General features: G+C 36.0%; 1 protein-coding gene across 1 annotated transcript in view; it reads left to right on the forward strand.

Annotated features, from left to right (window-relative positions):
* NBAS (NBAS subunit of NRZ tethering complex) overlaps positions 1 to 21,330 on the forward strand; it is a 146,639-nt gene that overhangs the window by 15,925 nt on the left and 109,384 nt on the right. Inside the window, exons 10-21 of the mRNA XM_088527201.1 lie at positions 1,858 to 1,996; positions 2,709 to 2,774; positions 5,976 to 6,104; positions 7,509 to 7,572; positions 8,795 to 8,988; positions 9,607 to 9,864; positions 10,245 to 10,370; positions 12,334 to 12,485; positions 13,171 to 13,305; positions 13,569 to 13,647; positions 14,538 to 14,642; positions 14,889 to 15,025. Of these exons, the coding sequence (XP_088383327.1) occupies positions 1,858 to 1,996; positions 2,709 to 2,774; positions 5,976 to 6,104; positions 7,509 to 7,572; positions 8,795 to 8,988; positions 9,607 to 9,864; positions 10,245 to 10,370; positions 12,334 to 12,485; positions 13,171 to 13,305; positions 13,569 to 13,647; positions 14,538 to 14,642; positions 14,889 to 15,025 (1,584 nt within the window). The remainder of the gene's footprint in view (positions 1 to 1,857; positions 1,997 to 2,708; positions 2,775 to 5,975; positions 6,105 to 7,508; positions 7,573 to 8,794; positions 8,989 to 9,606; positions 9,865 to 10,244; positions 10,371 to 12,333; positions 12,486 to 13,170; positions 13,306 to 13,568; positions 13,648 to 14,537; positions 14,643 to 14,888; positions 15,026 to 21,330) is intronic.

Consider the following 21,330-nt stretch of genomic DNA (forward strand, 5'->3'; position numbering starts at 1 on the left):
TAATTCCTGTCTTTGAAAGGCCTGAGTCTGCTTTGAGTCTGTTTTTGCCAATACAATATCAAAAATAAATAGAACTAATATTTGGGGATTTAACTCTCGTAGATTATATAGCAGCTTTGGTAATTATAATCTTCCACCAGAGAATGATGGGCTAAAGAAGAAGATAGAACTGTGAATAAGAAAGCTCAGTCTTACCTTCAGTATTGGTGCTTTCAAGAAAGGAGACATCCTCAGTTAGAGGATGAGGAAACCCCACAAGCTTCAAAACTTTTTTGTTAAGGCATTTTTTTCTTAGGAACTTAAATACATATAAAAGCAGACCTGTGCTAAAGACCACTCCAAAGGCTGATTTATAAAGGGGTAGTTTTTGTTCTTTCTTTACATTGAAAAGGTAAACAGAAATTGCCATTTAAAAGCAAAATAACAACAAAGCCTATAACAACAAAAATCCCCCCCCACCCCCCAAATTGCATGTTTTAAACTGAATATTTACTGCTATGAAAAAACTATTTCTATACTTTATAATACATTCTGGTTTCGTGCAATAAAAAGAGGCTTTAATGTTTTACTAAAAATATTGCTGTTGCATTTTGCTTTGGTTAGCATTTACATAAAAAGTAAACACACAGAAAGCACTAGTTTTAGTTCATTAGGAATATTAATTTCGTGTTTTACATGGCCACAAAATCAATACCACTGTTGTACAGGTTATGGCATGAGGAGATTTCTTTATGCATTAATTTGAGAGTCAATCATTCAAAAAATGCAGAAGGCTCCTTCACTGCTGTGTCAGAGAGTATAGTGGTATTTCACAGTGAACCAACATAATTGCTGGCAGTAAAGTTAGTATTCATTATATAGGTAGGAGATTTTCTCCTTCAGATTCATTAAGGAAAAATTCATTTGATTTTTTTTACAGTTAGCTCTCATAGGAAATGGTCGTTTTGAAATATATTAAAACTACAGGGAAGAGCTATATGAGTGTCAGCCACTAGGTGGTAGAGTATTTCAAGAGTACTGCAAATTCTGCTGCCCAGCAGAATGGTCTTCTCCTGGCTGAACTTTTGCCTTTTTCTGTTTGTGGCTATTCTGCAAATACTTTACTTTTTGATGGCTTGTTCAGTTAAGTGATACTTCCGGACAAATTTATGTCCTGTTCTCAAGGTCTTTGTGAAAGTAGTAGTCAGTTAAATACCACTTCCCTGTGAATAATATCAAAGGATTTAAGGGAAAAATGTTCTGGCACCTTTATGTGGGAATTTGCAGGGTTGTCCTTCAGAGGTTTTAGAGTACTGTCTAGCATGTATAATGAAAAATACCAGTTAGAGTGGGCATGCAATACTGTTAGTGTGGCTCTGAAAGAGAGAAAGAGAAATAGGTTTTTACTTTTTTTTTTGGGGGGGGGGGGGGGGGCAAACTTTATATTCCCTTGCTAATAAATAAAATTTTAATGCTTTAACAGGATGGCCAAAGCTGTTCATAAACATAACAAATAAATAAACATAACAAATCATAAATGATTTGTCATCCTTAATTGAGGGCTGAGAAAAATCTCAAATTTATATCTATATCTTATTTTAAATGTTGGGAATCTTTGGGAACTGTGTTTCATTTGGAAAGTCAGAGATAGAACTGATGAAGGTAAATGCCACAAATATTACTTGATCAACACTTAAGTCTTTTAACTGTGAATGAATGCAGTGAAGTTCAAAGGTTATTAGGGCTATTAGGTGTCTTAAAACAATTTAATTTTTTGGTTAGTAAAAACAAGGTCCTATAGCTCTGATTTAAAAAAATTAAAAATAGATATTTCATTCTGTAGTATATGAAACAATCTGCCTTTTGTTTGTCTTGCAGACTGCTGCTTGTAGGAGGCTGTGAAACAGATGAAGATGGAGTATCTAAAGCAACTGGTTGTGGGTTATCTGCTTGGAGAGTTTTGTCAGGGTCTCCCCATTATAAACTGGTCACTAGTTATGAAGATGACATTAGAACAGTAAGTAGAGGTCTTCAGTTTGTTGGATGAATTTTGTCAGAATTATTTAATTGGAGCCAACATGAGTCTCTCTGCAAAACGTTACATTAAATTCTTTTCAAATTGTATGATGTGAACTTCTAATAAGATATATATTTTCTCTATCTATTCTTTTTTTTTCTGTTGTGATTTTGAACTTTTAAGTTCTTGATAGCCATTTATGTTTTTTTCTGTAAAAAAAAAAAAGTCCTGTAGTGTAAAAATACACAGTTAGTTTTGTCTTTTTGTTCCTGTGTAAACTGAAATGTTTATTTCATGTGTGCTGCCTTTTAAGTTTTCTCAACTTCTAGTGGAAATAAATGTTTGATTTGCTAGCAGCTACCATGTGGCTCTACTGAAACTGGTTTGTAGTATAGTATAAAGAATTCTAGTATTTACTATTACGTAGATATCATCAAGTATAAAAGTGAGGTGTTCACTTTATTGCAAATGGGTAGTGCTTTTCTGTGGAGCAATAACCAGTCATCGAAGTGGGAAAATGTAAACAAGCTGATGCCTCTTACTACTTTCCTTGTATTTCTTTAAAATTCTGCCAAGTTGCATCATAAAGAATCTTTCAATGTAATTTATTACTTCTCTGTTGTTTTAATACTTTAGATTTGTCTTAGCTTTCAGTGCATAAATTAGTGTATAAGATTGTCTTTAATTGTATGATGTTTTTCTGCTCTTACAGGCACAGAGAAAAGGATTATTAAGGATTATGAATTTAAAATTTTACAGCAGGAGAGGAACAGAACAGGTAATAAGGTCTAGGTCATCCTGAGAAATATCCTCCAGTAACATAATTGTCCATTAATGTTTGCCTGGGAGTCTATTTGAAAGGAGTTAATTTATGCATCTTAAGAATTAGTAGCTCTATAAAACTTATAATAGGCTTTCTCTAGCTTTAGATGGGGTAGCTTGCCATTTATGTCGCCTTTTTTTATTGTTGTTGCTAGACTCTTCTTTATAGTGAGTTATTTCTAAATCCAATTAGTCAGTTGGCTGAAGCAGGAAAGTTAGACAGGAAAAGGTCTATAGATACTGAGTTCAATCTTACATGTAAATTAATATTCCAATTAATAACCCAAAAGGTGGCTGTGAAAAGCTGTCTATTGCTGCATTAATAATGATGGTGACCATAGCCTGTTTGGTATTTCGTGTGTTTCAAAGATAAAATGTTGAATTATGGCAGTATTTCTCAAGTTTGTACCCAATATTATCACTTGGTTGGTTAAAACTCCCAAAGTCAATCCTCTGTAGTCTTCCAGCTCCACTAGAAAACATACAAAAAAAAGCTCATAAAATAACCCTCTACATAGATTAAGGTTTTTATATTTGGGGAGGAATAAAAAAGAGTAGTTTTTAACTCATCACTTGTCACACAAGTAGGGAAAACAGACTTGAAATTCGTGCAGTTTGTTACGGGGTACAGTGGAAGAAATTTCCTGAGTAGCTCACACTCTCTGAGTGAGGTCTCAGGTCTCTGAGTGAAGCTTTACCACCAGGGTGTGTGTGAACCCGATGAAGCTGCCGATCAGGAGCCGCTTGTTCTTGTGGAACCCTTGGTGTGCGTTTCGCTGCGTTTGTTCTTGTGTGAGGGAGTGTTCAGTACCTACGCGGTGAGGTACACGATGCTGGGAGCCAGAGGGCTCGTGACTTCCTTCTCTATGCACTACGTCTAGGCAGATAGTACCTGTATATTATCTTCTCCCCCTCTCCTAGCTGTGTCTAGCTTTTGGAACCAGTTTTAAAGTTACACAGAGTTTGGAAATGACATTAATAGACTTTGGGGGAGTTTAGGTGATTGCTCAGCAGAAAAACTGGATTCTTGATTGGAAGGAGAAAAGAAGTGTTTCTGAATCTCTCTGAGGTGAAATGGGGAAATATTTCCTTTTTTTCTTTAAAAATGCAGAAGAGAAAAAGCTGAAGGAAATGTTTTAGTGGAAAGTTAGTACTGAATATTAAGTGGAAGGTTGGTGCTGAACTTCAGCTTCATTACCTTTGCACTAAATTAACAAAGAAAAAAAGTTACTCATCCTTTAACTTCCCAATCCCATTTAAGGTAAGAGATTTAAATGCATAAGGAATATTTAAATTAGTTGTGAGAAACTGGCAACTGTATTGATGTTGGCTCAACCACTGGAGGGCTCTTTTTATTAAGAGTAAACGTACTTGGGATTTGATTCTTATTCTTGCTAACTTCAGTGACAGTTTTAAAATGAGAAGTGCCAACCTTTTGGCACTTTAAATATCTTGTTCTGCAGTTTCTCTAAGGTAACAAGCTCTCTACTGAGGCAGCAGTGCCTGTTTTGCTAAAGGACTGTTTAATTTCTACAGGTAACAATGGCCAAGACGTGAATTTGAGTGTGTTGGTGTCCTGCAAACATGCAGATTTAATAGTAGTGGGACTTGTTACTGGCTATTGGGTTGATGCTTAACCCTTGTTATGATCTGTGATGTACCCTGTTGTGCCTTATCTGAATGGGATATATAATTTAGCTATACGTTTCCAAGACTCTTTGGTGAGCAATACAAATTGAAGAATGTAATACTGTATTCTAGGTGCCCAAGAATGTACTTGGAGAACATAAAGAATTGTTTACATTAGTAAATTACATAACTTGTTTTAAAATTATTGCTTACATTTATTTCCCTTTTAATTTAACAACAACGACAAAGTTTTCAACTTAGATTTAAGCAGTACTCTCAGTTGCAACAGTTGAGCAGGTTATTTGGTCATCATAGTTTCTATAGCATAGGTATAACTTAAAAGAACATTCTTCTTTCTTTTTATTTGTTTTCATCGTCAATGATATTTCATACTAACAAACTTTCTAAGCTTTATTAAAACTTATTATCATATGTAGTTCTGGTAATTTTTATTTAGTTATGCTGAAGTGTTTTCCAAGAGTGAAGGGACTGCCTTAAAAATGATTAGTTGGAGATTTTGATACTTTTGAATCCTAAATTTGTGTCTAATGTTACTGTAGAATGAGTCTTTATCTAGAGACTTTCCAGAGGGAACAGTGCTAAAAAATAGAGTTTTAGACTCTCCTGCACTTAATTTTAGTTGTATGCATTTCAGTGAAATTTAGACTCTTCAAGAGCCTGAAGATTTTTCTGAAAATCCGATTTAGACCCTATGTAGCTTCTGTGTATTCAAAAATTGTGACACTAACTTTGGCTTTAAAATGTGAGTATATATTTGGAGGCTGTTGTCTCATGGCAACAATATATATATACGGTTGTAATTGTGTTTATGTGATACTTTCTTCCTGCCTTCAAAGAGGTTATGTTTTTCCTCCAAGATATCCAGAGTTGAAGGAAGAACTGATCTATGAGAAGCAGTGCAGGGCTTTGATTAAAGCTTCTTTATTGATGTTGAGCTATTTCTTCTATGTGGCCTAAATCTGATATTTGCTGCATTGCTGTGTAGTCTCTTCTGTTACTAAATAAATTCTTAAATTCAGTGCCCTCTAATGTGTTCCTCATGGAAATTCTTCATCTGCGCATTGTTTTCTCTCTCTGCTCTGTAATAATGCATGTCCAGAACTGTGTTTCCAGGGAGGAAGAGCCATGTTCTGTGCTGTGGGTGAACAGCATCCTCCTTGGGTGCACATGGGAGACAGGGGAGTAGAAAATGGAGCTTCCTAAATGTTTTCTTGGCATCTGGTTGAAGGACAGTTTTTCTGCAGCTAGCTCTGCATTTTTGTTTGCAGCATATTCCTCAGACTGGGATACTTTCAAGCTTTATTTCTTGTCTGCTAATGTGGTACAGAGATTAGCATTCCTAAAATTTTGCTGGTATTGAGTACTTCCAGATTTTTTTCCCTCTATTTTAGGATTGAAAAACAGTTGCAGTAACAGCATAGATTGTCATTTGGGCTGTGGAAGAGTAAAAACAGCGTTGAACAGACTTCCTTTTTGTGAACTTTTTTCTTTCTTCCTTTGCTGGCAGGATGGAGTTTTTAAGATGAATCTTTCTCCTGATGGAGCTCTTCTGGCAGCTATTCATTTCTCAGGAAAACTGACAGTATGGTCTATTCCATCTCTCAGACAACAAGGAGAGTGGGACCAGATTGACCAGGTAAAAGAAGCACATCCTGAAGAACGTTAATCTAAGTGTGAAAGCAAGATTTCTGATGAGAAAATACAATTTTAGGTCCTTTTAGTTGAGCATCAGATCTGCTTAGGTCCTGTTGACTGTAAAATGTGAAAATCACACATACAAATGTTGGGAAAAGTGGTGTGTGTGTGTGTGTATATATATATATATATATATATATATATATATAAAATAATGTGAGTATTTTCTTTTTTTCTTTTTTTGCCTTTTTTTCCCCTTCTCTTTCTTTAAGACTTTTATGATAACGCAGGTGTATATGAAGGGCATTTACAGTGAATTGTTTTTTAAAAATAATAAATACTCAATCTGAACTTTTTTTTCAGCATTTTATCACCTAGTGAAGGATGTATTGCTGTACTTGGCTGTTTTCAGAATTACATTGTCTGTAAAACTGATGTCTGAATGCAATGGATATTCTAATGTGTATGATCCCTGCCTAATTTTCATATTTTTTTCAAACAAAGTGATCTCATGTTTGCTTTTAATTAGTAAGTCACTCTCTACCAAAAATATAAACCTGAAAACCACTTTTTGCATTAGCCAAACTGTTTTGCAGTCTGAGCTGTATAGGCTGCCTGTACTTCCATTGCATTGCAATTTAGTTATAGGCAGGATCAATGTCATTGGTATTTGTGTAGTACCTGTGTATTCTAACATTGCCAAGTAATGGCAAGAAAAGACATGGCAACAACTTTTCATTAGTTTTGTTACACTGTATAGTGTGCTATAAAGTGTCCCTATTCTATGGTACACCTATGTATGTACGACCAAGAAAAAAGAAAAGCGTGTTCCACTGCCCAAAGGAGAAGTGATGGATGTAGAGACTGTTAAGTAGTGTTGGTTTTCTTGCTGCCCTAGAATTGAAAGGGGCTGTGTAGTTATGATAATATTTGGAGTATAATACATATACAACTTAATATTCAGCCAGTACCTAGAAGCATTACCTGGTAGAAGCAGGAGGACCATTCTGGGTATTCTTCTTTTGCATGCTTAAAGTCCTAGATAGAGACATGAGAAAAATAGCATCTCACAGCCTTCTGAATGCTGGATATGCTGGATTTCAAAATATTTAAGGTCTGATTGCTGTTTAATGCTGACTAGACCGGGCCTTATGCTATTTATGACTTCTAATGTTGTATTTTTAGGAAACCAGTAGTCTGTTTTTCGCTTTCTCTCTGCCCTCTCTCCCACTATTTTACATGTAACTGTACAGGGAAGAATGCAATTTCTCTACAGTAAGTTTAAAATTTTATATTCCAGAAAAATGTGAAATTATGGGGGAGTATTCTCTATGAAAAAAAAATAGTGGTCCAGTAATTAAAAAAATGTATAAAATTTATCAAATTATGTACTTATTTGCTTTAGCCAGGTTATGATGAGATCAATCCAGATTGGAACCTCTCTGCTGAGAAAAGAAAGAAAATAAAAGGTATGTAATACAGTTGGATCGGTAGTTAAAAGTTAACAGTAGTTAAAAGTATTTATACAAATACTGAAAGATCTAAAATGGTTACCTAAATCGTAATTAGGACATTTGCCAAAATTGTATATATGATTTGGATTTATAGCATCACATAGCTAAAAGAGTGCCAGAACAGGATGTTTAAGATCCTCTCTTAGGAATACTTCTGAAACCATAACCATAATTAGAGGGCATATTTCAGCTAATACAGGACTTCATTTATTATTAATCATAAAATTGTAAGTCCATAGTATGCTGAACATTCAGCAAGAATCTTATCTTGTATCACAAGCAATTACATCATAATGTAATGGATAACATTTTTGGAGTCCAGTCTTAAACCTAAACTTAAATTAATCATTTCTGTCCATGAATATCTAAAAAAATCTTGAAAGTTGACATTTTGTGAAGAGATTACTTACAAATTCTGAAACAAAAGGATTTATTCCTTCCACCCCTATTTGTATTGCAAAGCTTTCTACTCTTCTCTGAAAATTTAATTAACCATTTATCTCCTTGTTACTGTACAGCTCTTTGAAGACTACAGAAATCAATAACTATTCCATGATCCATTTCCTAGTGCTTGGATGTGCCTATATTAATAAAAGACCTGTGTAACTTTGCTGTTTTTCTTGATTCTGTCTTTGGGTTAGTATAGCTGAACTTTGTGGGTAGCGTGCTGACTTAGCACTGAAGTGGCAGAAAAGTGATAAACAAATCTGCTTCCCGGAGGTGTCTGGGAAAAGATAGTTTTTTGGGGGAAAAATAGGAAAAGGTGGGTGCTCATTGCACAAAATCAGTGTATTGAGCATGTGCAGTTAATTTTTTTTTGTGGCAAATATGTTGCTGCAAATGTCTAAGATAAAAAATAATCTTGAAGATGGAAATTGTCTCATTTCTAATTGTGGTACTTATTTTTGGGGAGTGCTTTAATTTTCTTAATAACCTCTTTTTGTAGACTTTTTCAAGAGCCTTGTGTGTAATGGTAACTTGTCCTCAAAAGCTGTTCAATTTTGTGTTTTACCAAGGGGATCTACTCAAGCATGGCCTGGAAAATATTGAAACAGGTCTTTGCCAAATATATAAAGTTTAATTATTGCTTTATGGAACTGAATCAATTTTCGATATAATCTTTTTTTCCCCCAACATAATAGTAAATAGTTTGTTTGTTTGTTTGCTTTTTGTTTAGACAAAGAATCTTACTACCCATTGATAGATGTAAACTGGTGGGCAGAAAATTCTGTGATCCTGGCTCGCTGCTCCGGTGCATTGACTGTATCTTCAGTCAAAACATTAAGAAACTTGCTGGGAAAGTCGTGCGAGTGGTTTGAGCCTTCTCCTCAGGTCACTTCGACTCACGATGGAGGATTTCTAAGCCTAGAGGTGAGGGGTGCACCCCCAGTTTAGTTCTGTGCCTTCCTAGACTGTTCAACAGCGATTTTAAGCAAGAATTTTGTTTGAAACTGAAAAAAAAAAGAATTATTTCCTAAAATAGGTCTTAAAAGTTTAAAATATTTATAAGAATATCTCAATTTAAATATATACATAAGCTTACAGGTGTATTTTATTCGAGGCCTTATTCTGGAAATTGTATTTAGTCAGTGAGTATCTTATAACAGCCTAAGAAAAAATAGTCCGAAGTTGCACATATATTGGACAGATTATTTTGCCTTTATTAGCCAAGAATTGAAATCACTGTAGTACACTGCAATAACCTGTATAACAGTGCACCAAGATCAAATATCTCCTGTTGGGGTGGTGTAGGACATGTGTTCTAACAGCAGGTTACTATAGGAAGGCTTTCCACTTGCTTCAGTAGATACGGAGTGATGCCTTCAGTCTAGGAAGAGGTAGATCCTGTCAGGGTTAAGCAAGCCAAAAGTTGAAGATTTTGAAGGAGAAAGGAAGGTTATGAAGACTGATGTGCTAGAAGGTTAGTGTCTCAAGCAAGGCGAGAGGTATTACGTGACACCCTCATATTCTGTTGTGTTTTTTATGTAGTGTGAGATAAAACTCATTCCGAAGAGATTACGGTTGGAGAGCAGGCCTGGTGATGAAGATGAGGGAGATGATGACTCTGACTCAGACGATGAAAGTTCAGCTAAGGCCAGGTACTTCAGCTACCTAAAACAAGGTCTGTACTTTGTGACAGAAATGGAACGATTTGCTCCTCCACGAAAACGTCCACGTACTATTACAAAGAATTTCCGCCTTGTGAGTTTGAGATCTACAACCCCAGAAGAACTTTACCAGAGAAAGGTGAGTATAGGATTAAAGTCATGTCTCTGATAATGAGCTTTATTTACAAAGAACTGCTGTTTTCTAATTATTCTTACAGTTTTAACAGAAGGCCGTGGGTCACGATTTCTAAGGTCTTATGAGTGTGCTATGTACCTAATCTGAGGCATCATTCGTTAAAGACTGCATTATAATAATTCAAATAAGATGATGTTTGTATGTCATTGAGGAAATGCTGTACATGACTAGGTAGAATAGAATTGGAAGTATACTTATGTGAGTACTTAACAACAGTGAAAAGTCTGACAAATATGTTGAATGAAATTAGTTCAGTTACAGATTGTAATTGTTACTTCATGCAGAAATCAAGTGACTTTCATTTTCATATGTTTATTTTCTAGATTGACAATGAAGAATATGAGGAAGCTCTAGCTTTGGCCCAAACGTATGGCCTTGATTCTGATCTTGTGTACCAAAGACAGTGGAGAAAATCAGCTGTTAACGTTGCTTCAATTCAGGATTATTTGGTATGTGCCATTTTTGACTTTTAGGTTTTCTTATCAAAACAACTGCTTTTTCTTTGCGGAAATTGAATTCTGAATTGTGTTCTAATTCATGCAACATAAATGGGTGGCAATTTGGAGAGCTGTCTTCTGTGGAAGAGAGTGATCCTGCTAAATTAACTGATGACCTGCATAGAAGATAATAATAAAAAAATTCCTTTGTTATATTTTCTAATTTTGGATAATCAAAGTATTCTTTTTGTAGTGTAATCTCTCCTACAGAGTTATAAGGAAGTATACATTTTGTTCTGATTGTGAAAGTCTGCTAAATCGTTTGGCTTTTCTATGTCCTTTTTTGCCTTATAGACTCTGGGAAGTCTGCTCTTCACAGTTTATTTTTCTTTATATTGGTGTGCCATCTTCTCATAATATTAATTACTTTTAGGATATAGTTGTCTTTCTCCTGCTGGAATGGGTTTTTCTTTGTAAATCAACATAAACAGAGCTCTAAATAGACTTAGCTCTGCATTACCAAATAAATGAAAAGCATCTACTATTAATCTGAGTTGCAGGCTTCAACATTTGTGGGGAATTTTCATTATCTTTTCTGTTGGTTCATGTTGCAAATCAATTTGCAACTAATTTGCTACTAACCTGATAGCCTTCTATGATGAAATGACCGGCTGGATAGACGAGGGGAGAGCGGTGGATGTCGTCTATCTCGACTTCACCAAGGCTTTTGACACCGTCCCTCACAACATCCTCCTGGGCAAGCTCCGGAAGTGTGGGATAGATGAGTGGACAGTGAGATGGATTAGGAACTGGCTGGATGGCAGGGCCCAGAGAGTGGTGATCAGCGGTGCAGAGTCTAGTTGGAGGCCTGTGGCTAGTGGGGTCCCCCAGGGGTCAGTCCTTGGTCCAGTCCTGTTCAATTTATTCATCAATGACCTGGATGAAGGCACAGAGTGCTCCCTCAGCAAGTTTGCTGATGATACCAAACTGGGAGGAGTAGCCGATACCCCAGAGGGCTGCGCTGCCATCCAGAGGGACCTGGACAGACTGGACAACTGGGCGGTGAAAAACCTCATGCAATTCAACAAGGCCAAGTGCAAGGTCCTGCACCTGGGGAGGAATAACCCCAAACACCAGTACAGGCTGGGGACCGACCTTGTGGAGAGCAGCTCTGCGGAGAAAGACCTGGGTGTCCTGGTGGACGACAAGTTGACCATGAGGCAGCAGTGTGCCCTCGTGGCCAAAAAGGCCAATGGGATCCTGGGGTGCATTAAGAAGAGCGTCTCCAGCAGGTCGAGGGAGGTGATCCTGCCCCTCTACTCAGCCCTGGTGAGGCCACATCTGGAGTATTGTGTCCAGTTCTGGGCTCCACAGTACAAGAGGGATGTGGAGCTGCTGGAGAGAGTCCAGCGCAGGGCTACGAGGATGATCAGGGGCCTGGAACATCTGCCCTATGAGGAGAGGCTGAGGGAGCTGGGCCTGTTCAGCCTGGAGAAGAGAAGGCTGAGAGGGGATCTAATCAGTGTATATAAATACCTCAAGGGAGGGAGTGCAGAGGATGGGGATGGTCTCTTTTCAGTGGTGGCCACTGATAGGACTAGAGGAAATGGCTGGAAACTGAAACATCAAAAATTCCATAGGAACTTAAGGAAAAATTTCTTAACAGTGAGGGTGACAGAGCACTGGAACAGGCTGCCCAGAGAGGTTGTGGAGTCTCCTTCTCTGGAGATCTTCAAAACCCGCTTGGATGCAGTCCTGCGCCACGTGCTTTAGGTGTCCCTGCGTATGCAGGGGGGTTGGACTAGATGATCTCTAGAGGTCCCTTCCAACCCTAAGCATTCTATGATTCTATGATTCTATGATTCTAATTTGACTGTTTTTAGGTGGAAGAGAAACACAAACTGTTAACATCACCAGCTCCATAGCTTAACATTGAAGCACATGATTTTGTGCATATCTTCTTGTTCTTGGACAGAGTAAAATTAGGAAGCGAGCGTGGGTTCTTCATGAGTGCTTGGAGAGGGTTCCAGACAATGTGGAAGCTGCTAAGGAGTTGCTTCAGTACGGCTTGAAAGGCACAGACCTGGAGGCTCTTGTGGCCATAGGAAAAGGAGAAGATGGTGGCAGGTTTGGGAAGCGTGTTCTTTTTTTTTTTTTTTTTTTTTTCTTTTTCTTTTTTTAAGAATGTTGTGTCAAGCGTTTTTTAATAATTTGAGATTTTTTTAATCAACTATTAATGAAAATCTCAAAAGGCTTTTGCAAGACAAAGAAAGAAATGAAACACTTTTAATCAGACTAATTTAAAGAAATCCACAATGAACTTGTTCCCATTTTACCTTTTCCAAAATTAAAATCACTGTTTACTTTCTACTGTACATCTTCCATCTTCTCTAGATGTCCTTTATCCACATCACAGAACTTGTGAGGTGTTAATTCTGTAAGAATGTATTTACCTCCTGCCTCTTCTGAGAGTTGTAGCTATTCTTGCAAAAACAAGTTTTAATTATTTAATGAATTTCTATGTTTTAGGATAGTAAGAGCAACAAAACAAAACACATCCTACATCTGTCTGTTCTGGCCAGTGGGGCGACATAACCACAGACAAAAGAAATGATGCTTTGTATTGACTTATGCTTTGTGCTTGATGTCTTTTAACTGCCAAATTCTTACACAGCCATCATTTTTATTTAAAAGACTTCAGATTTTTAGTAAAACAGAAAATAGTGTTAATATGCTTTATTGAATATTAGTTATTTACATTTTTGGGGAGTTTTTGTTGTATCGGCACTAATTTCTTAATTTTTTTCTCAAGATTTATTTTACCAGGAGAGGTGGACATTGAAATCCCCTATGAAGAATTCTTGTCACCAGATGAAGAAGCAGAGACTAGAAAGGAGAAAGAGTCCAGGAAGCGTCAAGAACTGCTCTTATCAGTAAACTTTTCAAAGTAAGTGATATATCAGGCTGTAGTTTATTTGGATTTGTAGGATCATAACTGCCCAATTGAACGAACTTAATTACTATCATGTATGTTAATTCAATTGGAAAGTGATTTAATTATTAGTTGGCATTGTGTTGTGTAAAGTTCTCAGTTTGCTTAGTTTTTGATATGTTCCAGTGCATGTAGTCATTAAAACGTGTAACTGTTGTCTTCATGTGCGTATTATGTATGTATCAATAGTTAATATGAAAACTCCTGTTTTGGAGCAGGCTAACACTGGAACAAAAAGAACTCTGCCGTAGCAGGCTGAAACTACTAACGTATCTTGATCGCCTTGAAACCTACGAGGTGAGGACACTTTGACGACTGACCAAAGGTCTTTTGGGTTTTCAGTTCTACAAACATTCCTGTGGTGGTTTCTTGAGTCATCAGGTTTTTTATTACACACTGTAGTATTAATGTTTATAATCTTCTTGAAACCTACCCGTGTTTCACTTGAGAAACAGAAACTGTTTTCTGTTCTAGCTACCACACTTCCTCCACTTCACTGTTACCAATAGCTGACTTCTAGTGTTGAAAGGTTGGGTCTCCTGGGAGGCCTGCTCTGAACTCTGTGTGTTTTGATGGCCAAACAGCAGCAATAACTTTCCTGTGTCAGGAAAAGTCATGTTCAGTTTAAAGTATGCCTAAAAAATAGGTGTTCAAAGCCATTGGCATTTACCAAGTGTCTATGATGTTAAGTCACGGTATAGAGGGAGAGGAAGACTAATACAGTGGAATAATTTTGAGTTTTGGAAATAAGTAATTTAAGATCAGATGTACATTACTTCTTTTGAACTTTCCTTAGTCAGTCCAATTATCAAGTTATGCTCAGATTTCTCTAGTGAACCTTCTGTTCATTCCATAAGTTTATAGAAGTGAAACATTTCAGTGTAAAAAATGAATTTTGCTTATTTTTAATCTTAAATTTGCAATCTGCACTTTTCAAGCTATGATTCTGGAACACCCTTGTGTACCTGATATTGTCCAAATGTTAATTAAAATAAGACAGAAAATGATCTTATTGACCTAAAAATGGTCTAGTTTTCAAACTGAAGTAAGTAGGAAAAAAGATGACATACTATTCTGGTTAGACCTCATGTTTAGTCATCCTTGAATAAAGAAATTTAGAGTTTTTTCTTTTGGATACTTTTGAAAATCTTTTTTAATGGGGAAAAAAAGTCTCAATTCTTTTTTAGGAAATTCTTGGAGGGCCTCATGCAGCTGAGCAGAACTATGACAGTGAATTCTTCAAGAAGTTCAGAAATCAGAATATTGTACTTTCAGCAAGGACTTACGCTCGGGTATTAATATTTATTATGCTCAACTAAAATTTTCGGGGTTGAATCTTGTTGGGAGTTTAAGGGAAGGATGTATTTGTTGGATTATACATGCAGTGGCCTAGAGGTGGTTCTTATTTAATTATAAAGTTTTTTTTAAATATAAAGATTTATTGTATTACTCAAACTTACATTAATTGTTGGTCAATTAATTGCAAGTTAAATTAGTATTAGGCTAGTTTCACAGTGTTTTATTGTTCTGTTCTTTAGGAAAGCAACGTCAGAGCACTGGAAATCTTGTTTACTTTCCATGGATCAGCTTTGCTTCCACACAGACAGGCAATTCTCTCCAATTTTCCAGAGACCACTTCACCACATGAATATGCTTTCTTGTTGCCTGAAGCTTGGTGAGAATGTATTAACGGGTATTAGGGGGGGGGGAAAAAAAAAAAAAAAAAGAAAAGTTAAACGTGTTGCCATACATGCACACTAAGTATTTTTAAGATTTATTTTGTGCCATTATTATAATAATTATTAATTTTATAAATATTTATAATGATTTATAATGATTTCATATAGTTTATAATGATTTATAATGATTTAAAACAAATTGAGTTTGTTACTTATTTTCTCTGTTATAGCCTTTTGGTCCATGTTGGTTATGCTTAGGAACATAAAGAATTTAAATATAACTACATAAAAGAAGAAAAAAAAGACCTCTACTGGCCCAAAACTGTCAGGTTTTCACAGATATAAATGCAAGTCTTTAATGGCTTGTAATAGCAACCAGCATTAAAAAATGTATGTCTCTTCAGCTGCTTAGAGACATATAAAGATTTAATTTCTTATTGATTTGACATGCCATCTAACACTTACACAATCAGTAATGTCATAATTATTTTTCTCTGTTACTTTTTTTTTCTTTCATCTTACTAAGGGAGAATTAATAAAAGCCTTAAATCTAGACATTCTAGACATCTTTTAAAAAAGGGTATGTTTGTATGTATTTCCAATACCCTTTCGCTAAAGCTAACTTGCCCCTGTTCTGAAACTGATTGCTTGTGTAATATTGCAAAAATTAGTTCTCTGAAACTTCATTTGCTAATGAAGGGTTAAATTGTAAAAAAAAAAAAAAAAAAAAAAAAAAAAAAAAAAACTTATTTTCAAAGAATTTATTTAAAAATATAATTGTTTTCCAAATAGCTATAGCTTCTGAAATGTTGGATTATTTTTCATTGCTGTAAATCGATTTAAATTATTGTCACTTATTTCTGGTATATATTTTTAATGGCAAACAGATATGAATAGAATTATAGGTATTCTGTAGGTATACAGTTATTATGATATCCCAATTAGATAAGTATGGCTACATTTTCTGTAGAGAAGAATATGTAGGTATAATTTGCCTCAAATGAAATGACTGAACAAGATCTTGATGAAAGTCAGCATTTCAACTTGCAAGCCTCTTTTCAGCTTATAGATGTTGTAAATACAAGGGTTGTGTGGTCGCAGTTGGGAATGATTCAGTCTCTCTGTCTCCTCATGAACTTTTAAGTATGGAAGGGGAGAATGCATGATTCTAGTATGAGAACTGGTCTGGGGTGTGTGAGGATTTTTTATTTTTCTTTTTTCCTTCTTGAACACCAAAAAACTGAGATCTCTTGTGGTTTTCTATGTCTCATAGAGTGTACTTGCTGAAAATTATCCCCCGTTGTCTGTTCCAAGTGATTCCAGTGGGGTAACTGGCTGGCTTAGTGCACACAACAAGACCGCTCATGTTGACCATGTGTAGCATGATAGACTGCGGCCTGCCCTGGTGGCCCTGCTTGAAGAGGGCCTTGTTCCATGTTATCAGTGACCAGTGCTCTGAGCAGGCTGCTGCTCCAGGGGCTGAAAAGCTTCTGCTGGAGGAAAATTGTGTCTTATGGCAGACAGGAGCATGAACAGTAAGCTAGGAGTTGTCTGTAGTGAAGCTCTTTATACAAAACGCTTAACTAGGCCCTTTATCCTCTTACCAGCTAGAGATCTTTGAGATGGTCCTTAGGGACATCTACCACTTTGCTCTATCCTCCCCAAATGTAGGAGGGCTGTGATTGAGGGAAAAACTGAGATCCTATGACAGGTGCTTCCTTTTTTGTGCATAGAGACACTGCGTAGCTTAGCATCTTAAAGCATCATTCTCAGAACTGTTCAGGAGGAGGTCTGTAGTGACTGATCAGAAGATTCAAGGGTTCATGAGAGCTCTGAAAAAGATTTCCAGCTCTATAATCTCAACAACTCCTAAGTTGAAAAGGAATCTGAAAATACTACGGTGTGCCAGTGGCTCTATATGCTTGTCAATTTCAAACTGGTGTCATGAAAGGCCTTAGATACTCCATGAAGTACTTTTGTAGAACTGTGATCCTGGTGATTTCTTAATTCTGCTTTTCTTATTTTCAGCTTAGAAAATTAGAATAATGACACTTGAATCTGTTCCGGTTCATGAGGTGTTTGTTCTAAAGGGTTATGAATCCCAATAAGCACCAGAGGCATAGGCTTTTTCTGTTAAGACAAGTGCAGAGAAATTTCAGTATTGCAGTAAAGATGAGAGAGAACCATCTGAGCAGTTAACAGTTACCATTCTGAGTTTATAGTTAAGATTGTTGCCCTTAGGTTTTAAAAGGTAATCTCAGAAGAAAGTAATGCTCTACTTCTGTTATAAATACATAACCAGAGTCTCATTCTTTTTTTCTTTTGATTTTCTTTTCCCTTTTTCTGCTCTCAACTGCTATTTTGCAACATTATAACTTGCACTTGAAACTCAAAGAAGTTGGGAAATTCAAATGCATGGTTCCCTCAACAGCCATAACTCTGTTCCATTGCACATTATACTTGTAGTAAAAGTCTTCACTTTAAGATAGCAGCTTTTATATATGTTTCTGCTTTTTTATTCCTTTCAGTCATGGCTCAAAGTGAATTTTTACTGGAGAGTTTTGACTGAACTCTGTTTGCCTGGTGGATTGGGGTGGGAATGAAGATACCTTTACTCCAAGTGAGGTTTTAAAACAAAAAACTTCCGTGTAGTAGACTGTAATCTGTGAACAGATAAATACTATATTTAAAGATCTTCATAAGCAGTTAACTCTGCCTCCCATAATGAAATCTTCTGAACTGCCTGTGGCACTGCAGCTTCAATGAAGCTCTTAACAGCTTAATCTCTTTTCTTCTTGGAATATATATGTAATAGGTTTGACTGAGTGTCCTCAGAATTGTCTAGTATATACTCCTAGCTCTCTAGTATCAATTTTTATTTTTTGTAGAATTGCTTTTATTTTTAATGTTACTCAGAATTGTTCATATAAAATATTTAGTCCCATGGTCATTTTTCCTCTCTTTCTTATGAATTAATTTGTATAATACTGCAGTTAAATATATAAAGGCAATAGTTTCATGTGCACTCAATGTCCCTTTCACTTAAGGAAAAGGCTGGAAAAGCTGCTTAGAGGGATCAATATAGCTCATATTCATCCACTCCCTAAATCTTCAAAATAAACAAAAGAAACCTCTAAAACTGGAGGTGACCTTTAGCTGAAAGTTAACACTTTTCATAAGGTCAATGAGGTCAGTTGCTTTCTGACTTGTCTAGATATAAGGTGCTCAGTTTTGCAAGGAGAAAGATGATAGATTTTTTTTTTCCCCGTCAACTAGAGGAATCTCAAACAATATGAAATGCTAGAAGGGAGAAGAAGAGGGGGACAGACTTCCCATTGGTTAAAGAATTGGTCTCTGACCATAAAACTGAATTGGATCTTCCCATTCTAAAACCTGTCCTGGGAGGGAAAAGTATTTTGTGTGTTTGAATAAATGCAGTTGGTAGGATACAGAAACCATGATAGAATGGGCCCCTTTTGTCAAAGCAAAGAATGAGAAGTATTGCTAAGACAAGGTTAGAGAAGTAGAAAGAGAAATATAGGAAAAGTCAGACTTTTTTATTATTATCTTTTTTTCTATTTTTCTTTTTTTAAGAAAGAGTTGCAGACTTCCTAATCTGTCTATTTACTAGGTTCCAATCATTTATTCTACTGAGGAGTAAGGGGAAAGAGAATAGGAGAGGGTGGGGAAGCAATGGCTCGAAGAAAATGCAATTTTTTTCAGTATAAATAAAACTATTTATGTAGAGGCATACAATAGCACACCTGATGGTTTCTTATAATTAGAAAAAAAAAAAAAAAGGAGGCCATCTGCATGACTCTGTAACCTGTTTTAGTATCAGGAATTCTGGCTACATGCACACTTGTATGTGCAGTTAACTCTGTCTCTGATGTCTTTAGGATTTCAGTTTCTAGAAATCCACAGCACAGTTGCAGGGCACATGCTGAGACACCAATATATTCTGTTGCGCATACAGCAAGCCGTACATGCATGCTAAATTCAGTACTTCCAGACCACTTAAATTTATGGGTTATGCACAGGGTGTGCATTGGATAGTCACGATGTGTCCCAGTTAAGCTGAATTTGCTGAATGCTGTGAAGTATGGAAGCAAAACTTAAGGCCTAACTCATTGCAAATACATTTTCACTTCTCTCTCCCTCTTCTCCCTGTCACCTGCATTTAATGCTTTTAAGCTTGTGGAATGTAGTAGTGTTTTGATGCCTGAAAACTTTCTCAGCTGTTTCCTTTTCAAAATTTATTTCTCAAAGATTTTATTGCTCTTGATGTTTTTTCTGCGTATGTTGTTAGAGCTACTGACATGAGAATTGGAGGAAAAAACATCTATATTAAAAGCATAAGTGAAGAAAAACTTTGATATCTTTCAGTAAATACAGCTCATTAATCATCTCTTTGCTGTTATAAAGTCTTCAGGTACAGAGATCTCTTATTCTTTACTGTTGCCAAGTCTGGAATTTTTCTGAGGACTTAAATGGTTTGTTCCAGTCCATGTATTTAAATTCAAATATTTCTTATTTTTCTAAACTGTTTAGAGTGAGGGGAGAAGGTAGGGAAAATTGAAAGATCTCACTTAGCATTGGAGGGAATTTGGATTTTTTAGCGTTGTTGAGAACGTAAATGAAGTAGTTGGCATTATATGGGTGGCTGATTTTTGATTTTGTTGTTGTTGTATTCTTTTCATTTATCTCAGCAAGAAAATTGTGAAGGCAGACTTTCCATAATTGCTTATTTCTACCAAGCCAAAGTATTTTGTGTTTTTTTGTTGTTTATTTGTGTGTGTTCTCTGTAAGTATTTAGAGAGGGTGGCCGTCCAGCTGTTTTGCTGTTGGTGAGAACCTTAGAAATCCAAAAAGTCTTTATCAGCTTATTCCCCTGTGGTGAACTTGAATGCTTTTAAATAACAATTCTAGCCAGACTAGTAAATGCTTAATAAAAAAATCAAAAATAAAAATAAATAGTTAATCTGTAGGCTTGACTTGAAGGATTTAACTCTTCTGTTGTGTAAAGACTTTCACGTCTTCAACTTTAGTTGCAATTATAACCTATAATGGGACGTTGAATAAGTAATTTCAAATGTTGCCTGTGCTCACATGTAACATCTAAAATATCTGTTTATTAGAAAAGATTCTGTTTTGAAACATTTTAAAAAATTACATATGGTTAGTATTTAATTAAAATGGTTAGATGGTTAGAATTTAATATGGTTAGAATTTAAAGATTAAAAAAGTGAGTTTTATGTTGTGGAAAGATGGAAGAAGGATTAGTTTTGGATGGGAAGAGGGAAATACGGATTATTTTCTGAACTGAGGAAGGGAGAAAGGCAGGATAGGGGGTTTCATGAGCCTTGTAAACAAAGGTGTGTCTGTCTAAAAAAAAATTTTTTTTTTTAGATTTAGGTTTTAAGGTGTGTAATTCTTGCTTGCATTAAAATATAAGACTGTTTATTTCCTAATGTCATTTATTAGGACCTACAAAAGGACTGAATTGTGTTAATAATTTGAAGAAGCCCATCATTCATACAAAGACTGATGTTTTGGTCTGTTAAGAAACTTTGCGAATGATGATGAACTTTAAATGATAAACCTCTTGGACTAATGATGCAGTAGATAAACACTCAGTTTCTCAGCATATTTCCAGGATGTAATTTTGCTGTGTAGCAGGCCGTGGGAACTTCATTAGCAAGACCTCATTCAGTGTGGTATTTGGTGGTACAGACTTGGAGTAGTAGGATTTTTGCAGGCCTTATACTGAGGGACAGAAACATTCTTAACTTAAAATAAAGTTATCTTTGGAATGTCATGGTTGCTAATACCAAAAGTGTTAATTTGGAGGTTAATTTTGCATCTTTCATTTGGATGACTGAACAATACTGCTGAGGCCCAGCAGTGGCCAAGGAAGGGTGACTGGCCTGGGGAAAAGGCACATGTGCCTCTGTGTATAGGCTTGCTTTGCTTCCTTAAATACATTTAAAGACTATTGATGATAAATGAGATGGAATTACTGGTTTTCAATTCGTTGTTCTGCCATTTATGTTACAAAGCTGATTCGTATACTGTCCCATGGTGTGTGTGTGTGTTTTTTTTTTTTTGAGATACAGCCCTGCTAATTACAGCACTGCTGCTTTTCAAGGGGCTAATTACAGCACTGCTGCTTTTCAAGGGAAGATTACCTCAGTTGTTAGTTTGAAATACCAGGGATTGTCCATTTATTACCACATTTTCTAATAATTTTCAGGGCCAGGAGGAAACAAGTAAGACTTGAAATAGTTTATTGCTCCAATGT

The sequence above is a fragment of the Tinamus guttatus genome, unplaced genomic scaffold (genome assembly GCF_059628265.1).
Source record: "Tinamus guttatus ecotype Peru unplaced genomic scaffold, ASM5962826v1 Tinamus_guttatus_pri_ptg000263l, whole genome shotgun sequence".
In the NCBI taxonomy this organism is placed as follows: Eukaryota; Metazoa; Chordata; class Aves; order Tinamiformes; family Tinamidae; genus Tinamus; species Tinamus guttatus.